At 30.4% G+C, this 20,923-nt stretch overlaps 1 protein-coding gene across 1 annotated transcript in view; it reads right to left on the bottom strand.

Moving 5' to 3' along the window:
* Positions 1-7,549, bottom strand: part of fend (forked end) — a 119,941-nt gene extending 112,392 nt beyond the window's left edge. Inside the window, exon 1 of the mRNA XM_089226660.1 lies at positions 7,026-7,549. Within this exon, the coding sequence (XP_089082786.1) occupies positions 7,026-7,208 (183 nt within the window). The 5' untranslated portion in view covers positions 7,209-7,549. The remainder of the gene's footprint in view (positions 1-7,025) is intronic.
* Between the last annotated feature and the right edge of the window lie 13,374 nt (positions 7,550-20,923).

Here is a 20,923-nt window from a genome sequence, read left to right as displayed (position 1 = left end):
ATATCGTCATTTACAATTACGCAGTAATCATAGTCGATTGTTATACCTAAGGTACATACGCAAGCTTACGACAAGAACCACTAGCGAACACTGACTTTATTCGTCGGCTATATTATATTTCAGCAAAGGCAAACGTGTATAATATTGTTGTGACATGTTTGCGGGATATAATGCAAATATATTATACACGATCATTATAATTTATAACAATATTATATTATTTTAATCCCACGCCGCCGGTATATCCGCGTTTTTTACGACATTTATTTGCGTTAGGTTGCTATGTTATATTTTTTTAACATGCAAGTCGTTTTAACGACGAATTTTTTATCATTTCACAAAGACTATATTTCAAACACGATAAGCAAAACTTTGCTTGCAGTCGTGTACTGCACATGTATGCAGTGACGGCGGCGGCAAAGCATCATTGTGAAGTTTAAAATAACGTTCAGCACACATGTGGCTACGTATTATCGTCCCGCATTGTTATCATACATTATCATGCATATATTACACCAACGGTCATGTCTATGCATCGTTTGAAATTTTTGATTTTATTAAAAACTAGGTCAGGTGCGTGGCCCGGCTGTCGGCGCATCGCGATGAGCAATGTTAATTTTCATGCGACGTTCCTGAGGGTACCGAGTTACAAATTATTATTATTGATTTGTGCCGTATACCGCTGCAGAATAAGGCTTATCGGCCAGACCTGAAACAAACGTGGCATGCAGTTGAAACACAAAGAAAAAACGTCATAACATTTATTATTAAGGAAGACATCCGCTATGGCGCTAGTTCAAAATAACGAGAAAAATATAAAAGTCAAATATAAAGTGCACATGGATAATAATTGTGTTATAATATATAATATATAACATATCACTAAGTCGGTCGACACAGATCCGCGTGTTTTATTATACCTATATATAAAATTATAAATATATATGTTTTATCGTATTTGATATAGGTACAATGGTAAACGGAAAATTGGCCCCCAACTCAAAAGTATCTGTTTGTAATTTTTTTGGAATTAACTTTTTTAAAGTTGAACTTTTGAATTATTTGTATTCCTTAACAAAACATTGTTGAACTCTATTCTCGCGAGATATCATCATATTTATTTTAATTTTTGTATTTGATCATATATTTTATTCATAAAGTATTCATCTTTTTAATTATTTTAATTATTAAGTTTTATGTTTAAAAAATATGTTGTATTTAACCTTTAAGCCGTGGATTACCCATTTATAAAATTATGACAGGGGTCAATTGTCAGCATTCTACGTTTTTTCACAGGGACCAATAATTGTCCAGGCCTCCAGGGACTAATTGTCCTAGATCCAAGTACAATACTCTATTACAGCTCGATTTGGGTGTATCTTGAGATGGGTGTGTGTAAAAATTTTGATAAACATCAAAGACGATTAGGTACCAAGACACGCGCGCATTTAACTTAAAAAAAAATAAATATAAATAAATACAAAAACAAGATAAATAATAGTCGTCGTTTTATTAAATAAATAAATGATAAACGTCGCCGTAGCATTAAATGTGACTGTTAAAGTTAATAATTAAAAACTGTTAATAATAAAGCTCGTATAATATTAAAGTAAAATATATATATATATATACGAATATATGTATAAAGTTATATAAATAGGCTATAACTGGCGTCCGGCAACGATGCATTCCCTCGATCACGTCATATACGTCTACAAGTTATATTATAATTTACAAAAATAATAACCATACTTATAAAAAAAAGCTGTTTGTTTTACAGAATTTCGATCGTTCTTCCCATATATTATGCAGATTTTGGCTAGAAAATTAAATGTAGAGATACTATATATACGACGATTTCATATATAGAATACGATGACTATCCGACTGCAGCAGCTATAGTGTATATATATTACGAGTATAATATGAACTAGACGTCGCGCTCTCTGTGGGATCTCGCATTTTTTTCCTTACGTAAACACATTATAGGTAGTTTCGTAGTTTTCGATCCGTTTACGGCTTGTATTATAAAATTATAATAATAATATGCACGTTGTCATAACCCGCACCACAGGGCCTAAATATAATAATAATATACGACGACTGGGTGCTTAATTATTTCTTGCTTAATATATTATAAATATATCGTACATATTATTATATTATTTTATATCGTATTATATTATATATAATATTATTATAAACATGTTTGTACCGCGTGCGCACGACCAGATGCTGCACTAGAACCTCCGAGTCGCAACCGTTGTTTTCACTGAAGTACGGGGTTATAGGTGATCGGAAAAACATTATATCGCGTGGCCGACCGAAACTCTCGTAATCGTCGTCGGATCGTAAAACACCACGACGGCGTTCTTTTCCTCGTCGTCCTCGTGCCGTACACGATAATTTATTGGCAAGAGCCCTCGTCGTCCCGCGCCCGCGTCGTATCATTATCTCCGATAAACGTTAATCAAATTTTGACACACGCAGAGGAAAAGTAAAAAAATAAAAAAAACGTTTCCCCTACACATGCACATACGGACGAAAAAAAAACCAACTGATTTATTACTCTTCGTTTACTACAACAGTGTCCACACACAAAAATCCATTCCGTATATATATATAATATATATATTATATTATACTGCGCCGGCGTGGGTTTCCTTGGGATATTCTTTTTCGTAAAACGAAATTATTGGGTCCAAACGTGTACACTCACATACGCGCGCGTTTTATGTTATTATTCTACAATTTCTGTTAGCTCTGAATAATTTTTGATAACATTATGTCGGAATAATTTATTTATATGGATCTCCCCGAAAATCGCCCAGAGCTTTTAAACCCCACTCGCCCGATTATAGACAAAGTAGATTATTTATTACGTTAATCAGTTTTTTAAACACTTGTTTATACACATATTTTGATTTGTGTGCGTACTTGAAAAAATCATTTTTTATATAAACATAATAAGCAAAATAAGCACTAGGACTAGGTATATATCTAATATAGGTAATAAATTTATCATGTGACAAGAGTATATTTAATGTGGCCGTAAGTATACCAATTCGGCTTTTGATGAATTGATAGATGATTGGTAAGATATCTACATAAATATCGTGAAACAAAATAACATAATATTATGTTGAATACGATTAAAAAATTTTGAATCAACGATTGAACGCCTCAAACCACACGAATATATTATAGCATATACTATACAAAAATTCTTAAAATATAATAAAATCAAACAGTACGATGTATAGTGGAATTTTATGTAGGTAATATATAGAACTATAACTTACTATAAGGCACCAACATAATATTATGATAACCCGAGTTTTTCTGACAATAGGGTCGATTATATACGACGGTTTCGGGGCAACGCGACATCTCTCAGCACGTCATAAAAATTAAGAAAAAAAATAATAATAAACCACGTAGGCGTGGCGTTATTCCTGCAGAGTGTTTTAAAAATCCAGAAACGGTCGCGTCCATCGTAAATGCAAATTGATTCATTATATTATATTATTATACCCAGTCACCGACAACGACTACAATCCATAAGACACGCGCGTGATCACAAAACGACTCGTGAGTGAATCGCGCTCGTATATAATCGATTATTCGTGGTTGACACGCGTCCAAGATCCGTACACACGCACACGAGAAGAATACTCGCAAACAGGTACGGCAGGTAAAATACCGAGCTGGCAATGTATGTGCAAGGTAGAGCGCGTTAATTACACTCGTTGTATTATATTGTGTTCATTACGGGTACCTGCAACGGGCCTTTTTAACGACGAGGGAGAAAAATCAAACGATTACGGGTGGGTAGTAGAGAAAGAGAGGAGAAAAGTGACAACCAGAAAGAGTAAAAGAGAAACGCATAAACCGATAAAGCTTTTTATTTTACGGACCCACGCGTAGGTGCCAACGAGTCGCAAGTGTAATTTTTCTCGGGTGCAGCGAGCGGGAACCTGCAGCGTATCTCATTATATATCTGTATAAGTATATTAATATTATGATGACGATCGTGAATCAAGATTGAGTCGTCGTCGTAGTTTTGTCTTGTATTTTTTTTTCAAAACGCGTCGTCAACCAGAGTCATAATATAACCATTTAACAAATAAGATTAATTCGTTTATTATAATAACTATACACACATTGCGTATGGCTATGTACCTACATAATACGCATATATGGCTAGATTCAATGAAATGCGTCTATCTCTATATATCACGTATGTCCTGTTCATGCTTCAAGTTTAAAATGGAATCGATGAAAAATAAATTATGTGTAGGTATGCAATAATTCAAACGTATAAGTTTCGATTTTAAATTGAACCGCTTTAGCTGCAATCCCAAAGTGAATAAAAATTCATTGATTTAGCTAAGACGTGTTCGGAATTTCTAACCAAAACAGGACAAAAGTTATTTAGATACAACTAGACTTTAATAATAGACTCATTGTTGAACATTACTTCTAAAAATATATAGGCTACAAATCATCAGACAACGACAATTAATGAACGTTTATCACAGCCTAATAATTTTACAAATTTATGAATAATTATGCTCAATGAGAATTTATACCGGAAACTCGGTAATCTAATGATATTATACAAATGTACAATTAAGGACAGTGCATTTATACATGTATAATTATATACCTATAACAAGCCCTCCCCCTAACAAATGTACCATAGCAGACTTAACAAAGATAGCTTTCAAGATTTAGAATTTAGATACTGGTTTTAGTCATATTATAAAAAAAAAAAAGTTTTCCGTGCGAATTTTGATCATAACGAATTCGAAGCTACCTATATATGTTCCTCGGAAAACGCTAAGACTCCGATAGTCATTAAACGCGGGTTTTTTATATCTGACACCAACCACAATAACACTACATATGCAACTGATTACAAGGCACTATCTATATATATATATATCTATATATATATGTGTGTGTGTGTGTGTGTTAAACAGTATATTATTTTAAATTTTTAAACGCGATAGAATCTTAGCTCGCGACTATAACTATTATTATTACTACTACAGTACTACTGCTTAAACCCCGGCTCAAACCTACTACAGACTACAAATACTTTATATAATAGCGCGTATTATATTAAATATCTAAATACTCGTTGCATAATTGTTCTGTGTTCACTAGTTCGTTAAAAACATGTGTATAAAAGTATACATATAGAACATCATGTGAAACGAGTAAATATCTCCGCCACCGCTCAATTAATTAGTTATATTTGCCAACGCTATCATAACGCGGTGAAAAATTATTACTGTTCGCCTGTTATATTATTTTTGTGCATAAACGTAGTCATAGTTACAACGTTTCTAAATGGGTTATAATATTATAGGAAGATTTTATGTTTTTAAAAATCTATATTTTGTATTTTTTTCATTAACTTTATCGGTAGAGATCTTTAATATTAATATTATTAAGTTGTAAGTTATAACTAAGATGCACTTACACCCAATATAGAGACATATTATAAATAATCCAAAACAATCACGAGTTTGTAAAATGTCAAATGAATAACGATAATAGGCTCACTAAGCTTCTCATATTATGTCTATAGCGTATTTATTTTTTTTTAATACCAAAAATTAGTCAAATTGTCATGCATATTGAACGACTACGTGATTATAGTCATTTGTGAATCGATTAGACATGTCTTTTTTGTTCCCAGTGGTTACTATGAGGTGTATGAATACAATACGCGATAAGAATAAAATTAAGGAGGATTCAAAAATATATTATAATAATTCCTCATCGCAGTATTACGTCGGATTATTGTCTCAAGCAAGACTGTTAGAATTTTTGAAAAAAAAAAATACTTATATAAAACCATTAAATAAATTAATGAAATAAGTATAGGTACGTTTAACAGACAAAATATTTGTCTTTATTATAAATTTAAAATTAAAATTAATAAGTATATTGATGAAATAATCAAATCAAATTTTGACAGTAAAAAGGTACTCAATTACTTATATAAATTAGATTTCTGTGGTTTATTAATTGGAAACATGTATATAAGACAATATTATAAACTAAACTTACGAAATCCAAAGTTACATATAGAAATTAATGTACTATTTTAATCAAAACACGGTGAACTTTGTTAAAAATTCAAATCCATTGAAATTTATTATACCTATACCTATATTGTTTTACCGTTTAGCACGTTATATTAATTTACCCGTATAATAATTCAAAATTTCAAACGCTGAAAACTTATGAAGTTATGATATATCGCGTATGGTATTTTATTTTAATTCGTATACTGGGGTATAATACACGACATTGCTACCTACGATTAGTATATTATAAACATGCAATTACACTGAATGAACCCCTTGAAAGTTTAAGAACACTTCTGCAACTGAAAACCGATTACTGAGACATTGAAAACGTAATGGAAAATCTAAATAAAAGCTATTTTTACGTAGGTACCTGCCATATGTCTGTCGCAATTGTGTCTAGTAAATAAGTTAATATTTCGTTAAAATACTTATTCTATGTTATTTCACCCACGGATTTAATAGACTAAACACTTGACTGAATGAGAGCAAAGTAAACGTACGACTTTCTAAATTACACGACATTTTATTAATTTCCATAAGAAATTGTGCACAATCTATCAAAAGTAGCGTACTCGACGATTGTCAACCTTTGACGGTTATCGCACATTTAATGTTTGAGAAAGCAGAAAGCCCACCATCGAAGAGTGCAGTTTTGACCAATATTTAACATAACATAATATTATTTTATAATATTGCTCTTGACCGATCGGCAATTTAAAAACGCAATAGATTATTGCATTGTTAACAATATATTTACGATTAACCATTTATTCCAAGTAAGTACAGAGAAATACAACGGTGGCGGAGCAAACGAGGTATCATCTCATATTGGTAAAGAAATGTCTGTGCATCAGCGTTGACACTCCAATATACTCTTATATTATATTATTATAAATTATAATACGTAACATCACTGACCTTGTGCAAACATCCGGCACGACATTGGGCCACTGTAAGTGGCGAAGCTTTCATCAAGTCCTCGTCGGCAAACACCAAGTCCTGCACCGCAGCCGCGGTCGTTCCACGGATCAGGAGCAAGAGCAGCAGAACAGGAGACAGGGCGACCGCTGCGCGAGCCAGCAATCCGCGTGAAACGGTCATTGTTTTCGCAGATTATGACGGATCACCGAAAATAAAACTTTTCAAAAATCCTATTTCACTGTGACCGAAAACAACGGAAAAACGAAACCGGACGATATTAGATCGATTTTTTTTTGGCAACCGACGACTGTTACTAACGGAAAATGTACAGATTATATTATTATATATTACGCGTTTCGATCCCGCGTATGGGATATTACTTATTATAATAATACAATCAAATTATTATATTATTTATTACGAAACACGTCGATAACAACTTAACGGACGAGATCACGACAACACGACGGTTAGCCGAACAGACAACGACTAACTGCTGGACCGATAACGTCGTCGGCGGGACTGACCCGGTGCCGGTCCCCGCGCCACAGTTCATCATAAACGGCCGTTAGAGCGCGGCACCGATCGATGTACGTTGGTGTGTCGCCGCAGACGATTCGGGTGCGCGCTCTTGATTAAGTTCATTTTTGGAACCAACACTGCAAATTTATTTGATAATATAATATAATACACCTAGGTGACCAGGTAATAAAAGTTATGGCCTATGGAATATGTAATTCAATATAGTTGTTTCCTGTCTTCATACTTCAAAATGCAGTAATACCTGTGGCCTATGCAGACGCGTGTTTTAATAGATCCATTTAATAATATAAAATATAGGTATTATGCATATCACTTAAACTCTTATCCAATATATACATACATCATTATCATGGTGGGAAGGTTGAACCCCACGAACCTCCCCCCTTGATCACGCTTCTGTAGGTTAGGTAACCTATAATATCTGACTAATATTACGTTGTAGAAATTATATTAATTAATTTTAACATTATTATATTCAAGTTTCTGGTAATATTTTACTATTTTCTATTGTACTGTGCGTCGATGACGACGACCGGCCGATAACAATTCTCATTATAATATAATATTAATAGTTATTACCTACTGTTATTAGTTATTAATATTTTAGTTACTGTAGTCAATACTTTATAGTAGGGCTGTTCGATTATTTCGATTAATCGATTATAACGATTATTATTTTTTCCCATCGATTATTTTACGGTTTTTATAAAATTCGATTAATCGTCAAATAATCGAAATAATCGAATTTCCGATTAATCAAAAAACCGAAATAATCAAATTTCCAATTAATCAAATAATCGAATTTCCGATTAATCAAATAATCGAATTTCCTATTATAATCATGATTAAAGATAAGATTATCTTTAATCGTGCTTTGACGGTTCGAATTAATTTCTGTTTTTAGCACTTTTTACATTTTGTGTGTTTGTGTTTACTTTTATATGGCTGCTATGCACTCTATCTTATCGTCTGCATTCTGCTAACTGATTCGGAATGTATTGAGGATAATAATATAATATTATAAAAGTAAGTGGACATCTACATCAATATGTCATAGTCATCCTGCAAATCTTGTCTAAAATTGTGTAGAAGTTAAGGAATCAATTTATCCATAGTAAAAAATTGGTTAATTAGTCATTAAAAAAATCGATTAATCGGTCAATAAAAAAATTGATTAATCGATTAATCGGTTAATCAGACATTAAAAAAATCGATTAATCGGTTAATGAGTCATTCAAAAAATCGATTAATCTGTCGTTAAAAATAGATTTTTGGAATGACAATTAATTTTCGATTAATCGAAATATACGATTAAAACGTGAAATTAATAATCGAGTGGTAAAAAAAAAAAAATAATCGAACAGCCCTACTTTATAGTCGCATTCGTTCGTATTAATTCCTAATGACAATTGACAGGTCAAAACGTGGAAATTCCGAACTCCGTAGAAATTAACTATAAATAACCAAAATATAATGATTTCGTTGAAAATAAATTCCTGAATTACGACAGCCTATGGGCTATGACTCAATGAGTGCAATATTTGGAACATTTTTATAGATGAAATGTAATAAATATATATATATATATATATATATCTTTTATATGTAACACTTTTCCAGTCTTTTAATAATTTAAATTTTACTTGGTTTAATTGAGTTTATTTTAGTTGAAAGCCTTAATTCAATGCACTATACATGATTTATATTACTCATATCATATTGTAGTTATATTATGTCACTTTGTTTAAGTAATATTACACATACTTAGCCATACTTGTCACTTAAATTAGGTACTGCATGTAATAACTACCTATAGATAAATATAATTATATTAAAATAAAAAAATAAAAAATATTAAATATTAAGTTAATTACGTAATTTTTGTATTTTTTTATAATTCATCCTCCTCCCCTAATCCTTTCTTTCGTAACGAGGAAGCTTTTTCATTTTGAACATAATATTGTCGTTCATTGCCATCGACCATCAAATGGGAAAACTAGAGTTTGGTCCACGGTAATATTTTTAATACTCGAATTGGATCCTCGATAATATTTCATCTTATTGTTATCTTGATTAACGATTATCTTGTTTAACGACATTTAATCGGACAATAATAGTTGTTGTCGTCGAATAAAATATTATACAATAATTTTATATACTATACGTCTATACATTGGTATATATAATATAAAATCACAGAAAAAACACCGAGAAGTGAAAAAAATTGCGTTCACAATATCTATGTTGAGTAACACGACATGTGATTATTATTTATTTCCATACATGAAATTAATTTGATAGTTATACGACCTATCTAAGGACACTTTTAAACATTCAGTAACCAGTAAGTACGATAAACGAATTACAGGTGTTGTATTAAATATTAATTAGTATGGATATTATTAAATATTAGGTAACGAATGGCGATGATTGATGTGTGACTTTTCAGACGCAACTATACGTACATAATACATGACGTGCTTATAAATAGTTTATAAACGTATGTCTTACTAATTACTATATACTTATATTATATACACGCAGAAACATAATCAAGTCATGTTTGCCGTTTTTTAAGTTTCAATTTTATTTAAATTGATTTAATCGCATTTAACTACTATTTAATAATATATATATATAGCCAATGTAACTATTACATTTTGTTGAGAGTGCAGATTTTTAAATTATTCATTTTCTGCAACGACGCATTTACAAATGAATGGTGTACTTATTTTCAAACATAAATTACACTTATTTTAGATTTATAATACATATAACATATAATATATATGTAACATATTATCTTGACGATATTATTAACCAAAAAACAAATACCATAATACTGAAAGTCAACTTGTATAGTTATGTAACTATTGATTTATTAATTAATTAATTTTAATATTTTTTATATTAAAAGCCTTAGTAAAATCAGATTTTCAAATTATAAAAAAAATGCATAAAACATTATCTCTTCTCTTCTATAGTTTGTATGAGTCCTAATAAATATGCCAACAATATTATATTGTTTAGTTTAAATAGAACTATATTATTCGAAGGAAACCAACAACGCAATAATCGTTTAAAACTATAAAACAATCCATAGCTTTTAATTACTTCATTTACATGAGTAATGCAATTTTAATGTTGCTGAATATATTTCCAAATATAGTAGTGGCAGAATAATATTATCTTGACTTTGGGCGGAACTTATGTCACATTCAGCCATACTGGTCATAACCTTTTTGTATTTTTGTAATATAATAAAAACTTCGGCAATCTTAAAAAAAAAATTTATATAATGTTAGGTATAATGTATATGATAATAATTTAATGACTACCAAGAGAACACTTTTTTATACTATGTTAAATAATATTTTTTTCTTTATTTAATTCTACGATCACAATATAAAGCAGATTTTATACCTACCCGAAATAAAATCCGAGTAACCACTATTGTGAACTATGGAGAAATTTTCAATGGTTTTGTTAATCTATCAACTTTTAAACTCGTTTAATCAAGTTAAAATAAACAAACCATAATCATTTAATCCACGATGTCAACTTTATCAAAAGTTTGACGACGCTGCACACAGACGTGCGAATAAATCACGCACTCAAATAATGTATTAGCGCACCGGTTGAACGACATACACTGTGCATCGTGTGGGTATTGTGCTGCAGTGTTATTATAATAAAAATAAAAATAATAATATACCTAATGCAGACAATACAGTGGGCAAACATGCGGAATACCTATACAATATACATGTTTGGTAATACTACAACGAAAGACGGAGAAACATTGAAAAATTCTAAATGGCAATAATAATAATTAACAATACACGTACAGTGTAATATATTATGCGTACATGAATAAACATCATAAACCTAGGTCCTAGATGCTATTATTATAGCTAGGCATAGGTGCATTATTATAGTCATAATAACTTCGGCGGAGGCGCGGAGCATGTAGAGTTCAAGAAACCAGACGCGGTTGAAATGAATACCAACAACAAAATAAATAAAAGAAACATATTATCATTAAATTCACATTGTGTCACCGGCCAATTTCGATGCTTGGTAACAAACACCGAAGTGGCACCCATCGCCACGACAACAAATGACAATATATGTATTATTTGTTAGTTCCCAGTTATGATATTGGGTCATTATTATTTTGAGAAGAAATCGAACAGGTGAATATTATAAAATACTATAATACTGTATAATTAATATATAATATTATATAGGTACAACGATTTAATGCTTATTATTATTTTTCGTAGGACTGAGGATAAAACACAAATTCGTACATTTAGACATATTTTTAATACCATAGCCCCATGCAAAATATTTTGATGTTTGAATTTTAATTTCAAATAATATCTAACAAATAGTTCTCCCATTAATTCAATAACTTATTTTTAATATTAAAATGTTTATGCAAATAAACGACTACTTCATCCCTGCAGATTAGTGAGCCAAGGGGATAGTCTATAAAACTTTGCCAATATCTCTCAGTTCTGACCGAGTAAGTAATAAGGAAGAATATTATTTTTTTTACTGTGGTTTTCAAATTAAACCCAAAAATAATTATTAAAAATGTTCCTAATATGGTACAGATTTTGTACCAATTGATTTTATGATCTTCGATATAATCATAAATTATAAGAAGTGATGAATTTTCCGTAAAAAAATGGAAGTAGATAATAATAATAATATAACCCAACTATGCGTCTATGTAATATATTTTTAATACGAGTAAAGTATCACAGTCCACAGATATATTATGTGCGTTTTCAACTATTCTGTTTGCGTATAAGGTATAAAATGTATACTGAGTGTCAATTATGTGTATAATTAATATGAATACCTATAATAAATTATATCCATGAACTCCCTACCTAAAAATTGTTATGATATTTTCACCTATGATCAACATCATCAGTTGTATATATTTTATTAGTTTAAAATTATATAAAATTATGCACCATGTGATTTAGTGATTATTAAAATTAAAATTTTGCATTGTTTTTATAAGCCTGAAGCCATAATAAAGTATTATGAAGTAGGTGCTATATAATAATAATAAATTATTATAATATAGTATTTATTATTATTATTATTTAATAAATAATAAATTTAAAGAATATCAAGAGTATCGTGATAATTTAGTAGATCCGAGATCGCGCCACGAGGCAGTGAGTTTTTCATATTTTTGATAAGAAACTCTACCGCCGAAATATCAGACCTCGTCGTTTAACTATTCTATCTTAAACCGTGGTTTGAACTCGATAAATTATGGTTACATTTATCACTGATTTTATAATATATACAGATAAGCCATCATTCTATTATTGTTAATAATGGTATTGACTAATTGCATTCATCCGTTAGACGTTTATTATAAAATCAATGCATTTATATAGAGTAAACGTAATTTTATGAGTATTTGCATATAGGCGTATAGGTAGTATTTCCAATCCAATCGTTTTTATAATTCTATCTACTTTTTATTATTTGCTTGACATCATCTCATCGAAATTGAGTATTATTATTATTATTTATATAGGTATACAGTATACGAATATGTACCTATATTATTATAAACTTGCATGACTATCACACATATTTCGTATTCTTATATATACTGCCTGTATAGATATAAAAACTATTTAAAAAAAAATAAAAATGCCCCGCCCTTGGAGACCAGCGTATATCATGGTCAATGATAGGTGTATAGTATTATGAATAAGATTATAAATTGATAATTATTTTTTCTAAAGATTTTTATGCTTATATTATTTTTTTGTATAGGCACGATTCCTATTTTTAAATAAAATTTAAAAACATGTTTTAATAATCTAATGAATCTTTATAATTTTATAAAAATTACATGTTTTTTAGGTAAGTACAAAAATCTAAAAACAGTACATAAGTATTTATGGAAATATAAGTTCACGTTTTGGGAAAGTTAGCTTATTAAATATTTAAATCATATAATTGTATTCTTAACTTCCAACTATATTTTGATTATGGATTATGATGAAGATTTGTCTCTACAAATTAACAGGGGTTTCTGTTTGAAAAGGAACAAATGAATAAGCTATTATACATAATATTATACAAAATGTAGGTTTATCTTTATCCTTTAATCTTTATCCTATATCCATACCTACTTATATATTTGTATTATAGATTATACTATAATATTATGTAATTTTCAGATAATTTCTACATCTGTACAAAGAGAAAATAGATACAAACAATACTTTAAATTGTTGTCATCAGTCATCACGGACAGATAACGATATTAATCGTAATATTATTATAATTAATTAATTTTATGTTATAATTTGATTATGGAGGATTTATTTTTATTTTACAAACTTCGATTTTGTACCTCATCACTATACTATATATATACTTACACACTTTTAATCCTGTGCCACTACAATCAATTCTAAACAAGGGTTGTAGAATCTCCTATAATGGCTGAAAATATCCTATATAATAATATTATAAATTATAATAATTGATAAATAATAATACGAGGCAGCGTTTTCGTTCGGTTTTGCGAGGCGCTGGAAAAGCTTTGACAATAATGTGATGACAATATGGTCATACGCATTGTATAGGAACTTAACAATCATTTTGTTGAAAATCATTTAATATTTTTTACTTGGTTATTTACTCCATTTACGCTCAAGAGCTATCGGGTTAAATTTAAATTGGATTACTGATGCCACTTAACATTGTTGAATCTAATACATCAATGATGAATTATATTCGGAAAACATCTCATGATCAACAGATATTTCATAACTTTTCATAACCAACCCATTTTTCCCTAGATCTTTTAATTTTGAAAACCTGCTCAATAAAAACTGGAAATTATTTTCTTATGTTTTTACTTTTGGGAAATCCAAAATCTCTATGTATCCAAAAAAGTTATTTTATGTTGAATATTTTTATATTTAGATAAAGGTACATTCATTTTCATTTTTGAATCTGGTACTTATAGTTATCAGTTACGGTGTTCGTCAATTGCGCCGGATTTGGGACAATACCTGTATAGTATACATCTATTACGCCGCTATAAAAAAGGTATATTAAAATATACATCAATGGCGCCGGAGCATTTGACAATGACACAAACTGTCTTGGTTAGTTTTAATTTTTATAATAATTATATTATATTATAATATATTAGTTAAATATTAATTTAAATTATTATTAATATTATATTAATTCATATTAATTATATTTTTTTCATAATAATTTGTACAACAATAAACAAAAATATATACATTACACACAATTTATAATCTAAAAGTCGATGCCTGTAAAAGTTTTAAAACATTTGATATAAAAGTAACTTATCTGGCAACATCAGCTTCGTCATATTGTGAGGCAATTAAAAATATATCTAACAAATGGTCAAATATCATATTTCATTATACACGTAATACGTAAAAACCATAGTTGCAAAACCTATTTGCAAGTTCCTTATTCACCAAATATACAACAATGCTAATCTTTAAGTTTTGTAATCAATAGAAATAATAGGTATTACACATGTTTATATAATGATGCATTTATTTTAAGAATCAATCGGTGCAATTGATATATACAATTTATAACATTGAAGTATCGATTGGCGCAATTGATATTGATGTACACCTTTTTCCTATCCCATAATTTTTCTTTTTTTTACCTGTGATTTACGGTGCAATTGATATATGCCCAGTTACAGTGTTCATATTTTTAGATCAGTTATATTCTTCCAGTCCTTAAAATCCATATTTACTTAATTATTTCAAACTTTACCCAAGATTAAACAGTTAACATGAAAAACCATAACCTCAATCTAGAAATAACAAATAAACTTAATCTACTATAAATAAAACCAATTTCTATGAAATGTAAGGTTTAAAATTATATTGAATTTCGATTTTATTACAATATAAATATCATAATATTATTGTGATATCAGTTGTGAAACTAATTGTTTATTTTATTTTTATTAAAATATAATTTATATATTATATTTATAATATTTTGTGTGAATATTGGGGTAAAAGTGATATTTGCCGGTTTTTTGGGTTCGTGGGTCGGCGAGGCGCTGGTTCGATGAAACTTGGAATCTGTGAATTGTCATTCAAATGTACTATATATTAAACATGGGATATGACTGATGTGCGAATTGTTATCTTGAAAAGCCGCCTTCAAAAATCGGGTGAGGCATCGATGAACCGGAAGTGACGAGCTCGCGGATTTTCGTACAAAATATGTATATACTCGTAAAACTAAAAAATAAAAATATACACAAAACTCGTTTCACCGGAATGTCGTCGCACCGCTCAACACTATTATTAATAGCAATCGCGATTGATGGCGACGCAAAAACGGTTTATAATTATAATTATAATTAGGAATTATAAATTTTCCATCGACCGGTAGCGGTGTTGGAGGAATTATTGGACAGAGAAAACTGTCGGTGCCTACTGCATTTCAATATTCAATCCAACGGAAAAAAAATATCGCGGTCACTCCCTCACCCGTTCGCGTACAACGCAAATACTTAATAAACCATTACGGCATTACCATATTAATATTAGTAACTATTTTTATAATAATTATTATAATACATAATTATTATTGACTAGTGACTTCTATACATAATATTATAATGTTGAGTCTGTCACTTCGACCGCGGTCCACATTGAAGATCAGTACGCGGTATACTGACGAGCGGGTGACCGTGGTATATGTTTCCGTTGTCGGCCAGTCGTTGGGAAACGCGGTATCACCGGTCTTTTTTCCGAGTCCTTCGTGACGTTAGATTCTAAATGACTCTCATCACTACGCGTAGTTTCCGCAACAACGATGTACAGTGCAACAAAATTTCAGCAGAACTTCACGATCGTATATTATCGTGTATGATGTAATGTATTCGGAAGCCTCATCATTTCCGGTCCGACGAAATACGTCGCCGTCATCAGCCGTTTCCCGAGGGACGGCGCGTCAAAGTAAGATGCTCATCAGCTAGGTGTCGTTATAGTTATTCACGAATTTTTTTTTAGCTGAGATAGACAGAGATAGTTGTTTAAAGCACATATCACTCGGTTCTACGACCGTTGTTGACGTTGTTTAGAGCTACTTGTAGTTTTGTATTTCACATCATACTAGGCAATATGATTATTTATTATTTAATTATAATGGGTGTGTATACACAAATGTATAATAATACCATTGAGTATATTAAAATATTGTTTAATAGATACTCAATAATAATACGCTGATAAATGTGTAAAATCTTATCTAACCGTAGTACAATAATAATCACGTTCCGAACTACGATTTCTGGAATGATGTATGGTAATATGAATAATATAATTATATTATAATGATGTATAATACATTATTTTACATTTTGTGTTATCGTTGCTTTGATAATTGCATTTAACTTGCCGTTTAATAAAATTACCGTTTACACACCTTAATAATAATATTATTGTAAAATGAATGCGTTACCTATATATTTGTAAAATCTCCAAGTAAAAAAATTAATTGGGTCTTTCAACTTTTCACACATAATAGATCATATGCAATAGAACTTAAAATAAAAAATGTAAGAGTTATGATTTACGAACACAAAAATATGGTTAACTCTAAGTAGTCTAAGAGGATGCCCACGCTCGCATGTGTGTTGTCTCCGTCTTACAAACACGTAACATACCAAATTTACGCTCGCCAATTTACGTTTTACTCCGTTAGCTTAAAAATTAGAGTGAATAGACCTATTATGAAACTTAATGGAAAGAACATTATCTGTGTTTTGTTGTAAGTATTTTTACGATAATTCAGTTTTTAAGCTAGTTATGAGCATTTTTATTTTACAATTTATTATTAGCGCATAACTCACTTAAAAACTGAATTATCGTAAAAATACTTACAAAAAAACATAGATATTGTTTTTACTATCAAGTTTCATAATAGATCTATTCACTCTAATTTTTAAGCTAACGGAGAAAAAACGTGAATTTCCGAGCGTAAATTTGTCATGTTACGCGTTTGTAAGACTGAGACAACAAATACGGGTGTTGCGCCCTCTTAATCTTAATAATAATGTAGTGCATCATTGTTATTATTAATTGTGCATCCATTACCCATGCAGGTAGTCGGTAGCTGTAATATAGAGTGACCATGCGTCCCGTTTAAAACGGGATTGTCCCCTTTTTAACTATCATGTCCCGTTGTCACGAGAAATTAAAAACGGGACGATTTTTATTCCGTTCTTAGAAAATTGTTCCGTTTTAATCCTGCGATTCACCGAGACGTTCTTGGCGTTCTAGCTAGTTGCAGTTACTAAGTATAGCAAATTTATTAGAGATGAGTGTTCAGACGTTCAGAGACACATCCTAATAATAAAACGTTCAATTTATACAACAAAAATTAATGTTATAGATAACGTTTTATAACATTAATCAGGAAAAACAAATTCAACGAAGAAAAATATTCGTAAGTACCTATGTATAGTAAATTAATATTCTATTCAATAAAATATATAAGAATATTATAACAGTAAATAAATATAAGAAAATAAATAACTATATCAGTGAATATAGTGAGATAATTTGGGGGTATACATAATGCACACAATAAAAATAGGCGGTACAAATTATTATTTTATGTTGACACATTATCATCAATCATTAGGAAATTGTATTTCACTTCCTCTTAACCTATAACTAGGTACTAGAACTATAAACTAGAACAACCAGTTTTATTATATATCTATATTTTTGCGTACTCTGTAGTCTCAATTTATTACGTTGTCGAATTGATTGAACGCACTTAAGAAGCATAATATATACATATATATATTGTATGATACGACTAACGATATTATAATATATAAAATATACGAACCTATACTCAGTGGTTTATAGAAATAATAATATTGATGTAGTGAATTGATTTAAAATCGAGGTTAATTATTAAAGTGGTTGATTCGATTACCTGTGTTTTGGTTCCGATACAACTCTGTTGAGTATTACTTTGATACAATAGTACCTATACGTATCTATTATTATAGGTAGGTATTATAGTATCTACATATAATATACGCCTATTATATTATGCAATATAATAGGCTATATGTATTGCCGTAGTGGTCTCTATGTTTCGAATTTTCCTTGATGTATGCACGAACAAGGTACACAGTTCTGAAAACAAGTTACAACGTTTCAAATGATACGCAGTTGTAAAGTGAGCATATCTCTACATAGATAGAAATCACGCGGATTAATAGCGTAATTGTTTAGTTATCTTAAAGTCGCGGCGCATATTATAATTAATGCATTTAATACTGTATTTTTCGGCGTCGAATACAACCATATTTGAATACACGTCAAAAATAGAAAACAATAATAAGCCGGCTACTCGTTTTCGTGATACGTATTGCGTGCTTTATACGAGAAATCAAACGAAGTCGATAAATTATTTTTTTCACGGCCTCCCACGTCGTTTACGGGATTTAAGCAGCTACTTAGGACTTAGGATGAACATCGGGCCGTATACTACAGCTGCTGTTATATATAGTAATAAAAAATTATATTATACTCGAGTTGTACGAAATGGCACCACGTAACTTATTACAGCTTATATGATATAGCCACCGCGTTCGTATTCACAATCCAAACAAATTCAGTGCGATCATGCTGTTGGTGTATACCAGTACGTATTGGCCATATATTATAAATATTTTCTATACACATAACTGCTGTTATGTTCGTAGGTAAAGAGACAAATAAAATATCACAATATATCATTACGTATTATAGATATTTGGATGAATTACAGTTTTAATATTTGGTAATAATTATTGAAGCTGCAATTTATATTAAATGCAGGGTGGCGCAAATATTATTATGAATAATATCAATCGTAGTGAAAAACTTGACTGAAAAACAAATATATACATAATATAAAATACAATGTTAAAATAATACAATATGTTCCTATACGACTGTAAGTTCTACAGAGTGTTTTATTCTTTTATTATAACGTGAGGTTCGGAGTATGTTTATGTACTATAAATTATAATAAATGGGTTATCACCGAATAATACTGTACAGCTCTGTGCTATAATATTGAACGTTATATTATTTTCTATTTGATATTATACAGCACTCGATATAATATACCCGCACCAATATATATTATTAGTTATTACGTATAGAGTCTATAATAGCCATGTAGGTATTTTATTATTATACTATATCGACAACGCTGTCATCGGAGATAGGGTGAGTACTTTCATGAACCTATCGAAAGATTTTCAATTAAACGCCATGTGCCGATTTTACAATATACTTAATAATATATTATTATCTATATGCACGAATGCACGATGACTATACACGTTTCTGTGTGGTATTTTCACCGGCGGAGCATTTACACGCGCGCGAACAGCAGCGTGACGACGAACGCGAGGGCGGCAGCGGTCCCCCAACGTTTAAAATTCTCGGCCAACCATCCCGAGGGGGTAGCGATGTTGGGGATTGTTTCAGATAGGGATGCGGGAGATGAGACAGCACGGTTATTTTCTCCGATATAAAGCTGGATTATAGGGGACGTCGCGATAGCTCTTCCGAATTCTTAATTCTGACCCGCACATTCTTCGCAGTTCACAGATCCAATTATATATATACTCATGCGTGTGTGTGCGTGTGCATGTGTGTGTGTGTTTTCGCGCGTGTAAAGAGAGCGTATACAACTTGCTGTGTGGATGCAGCCGCAAACTATGTCGGTTCGAATTATTATTATTAAACTCATTTTCGTCGTTTTTCTCGAGACCAAAGTGGTATCGGAATACGTCGTGGAAAACTACCGAAAATTTTTCAAATGAAGGATTTGACGAGTGCGATACGAAATAGATATATATATATATATAACATATAATATTACATCAAATGGTCGTCGACCAGAATGAAAACCTATTCTAACGATATATTATTAAAATATCAATATTTATTATTACAGCATCAAGGTTATTAACTTATAATTATACTTTGTTATACGCAGCTTATATGATGTTGTTATAGACTTAAAACTCTGAATAATATAGTCTTAATGATATTGCAAAAAAAGCTTATCCTTTACTTCAGTTACCCAAAATTATATTGGAAGTATAAGTTTTTATTTTTAATTTATGTCTTTTCTTATGTATTTTGTATTATCATTTACTGTTATAATGTATAGGTCTGTCAGAACTTTGGGAGCGCAATATGCATTTACAATGCGTGAAAATGAAAAATGCATGGCTCTTGGGGTATATGAAAATT

This window comes from Diuraphis noxia, unplaced genomic scaffold (genome assembly GCF_037042655.1).
Source record: "Diuraphis noxia isolate RWA-SAM2 unplaced genomic scaffold, SU_Dnox_SAM2 contig0004, whole genome shotgun sequence".
NCBI classification, from domain to species: domain Eukaryota; kingdom Metazoa; phylum Arthropoda; class Insecta; order Hemiptera; family Aphididae; genus Diuraphis; species Diuraphis noxia.
Note: the sequence above shows the minus strand (reverse complement) of the source record. Positions and strands in the feature narration are given on the sequence as shown.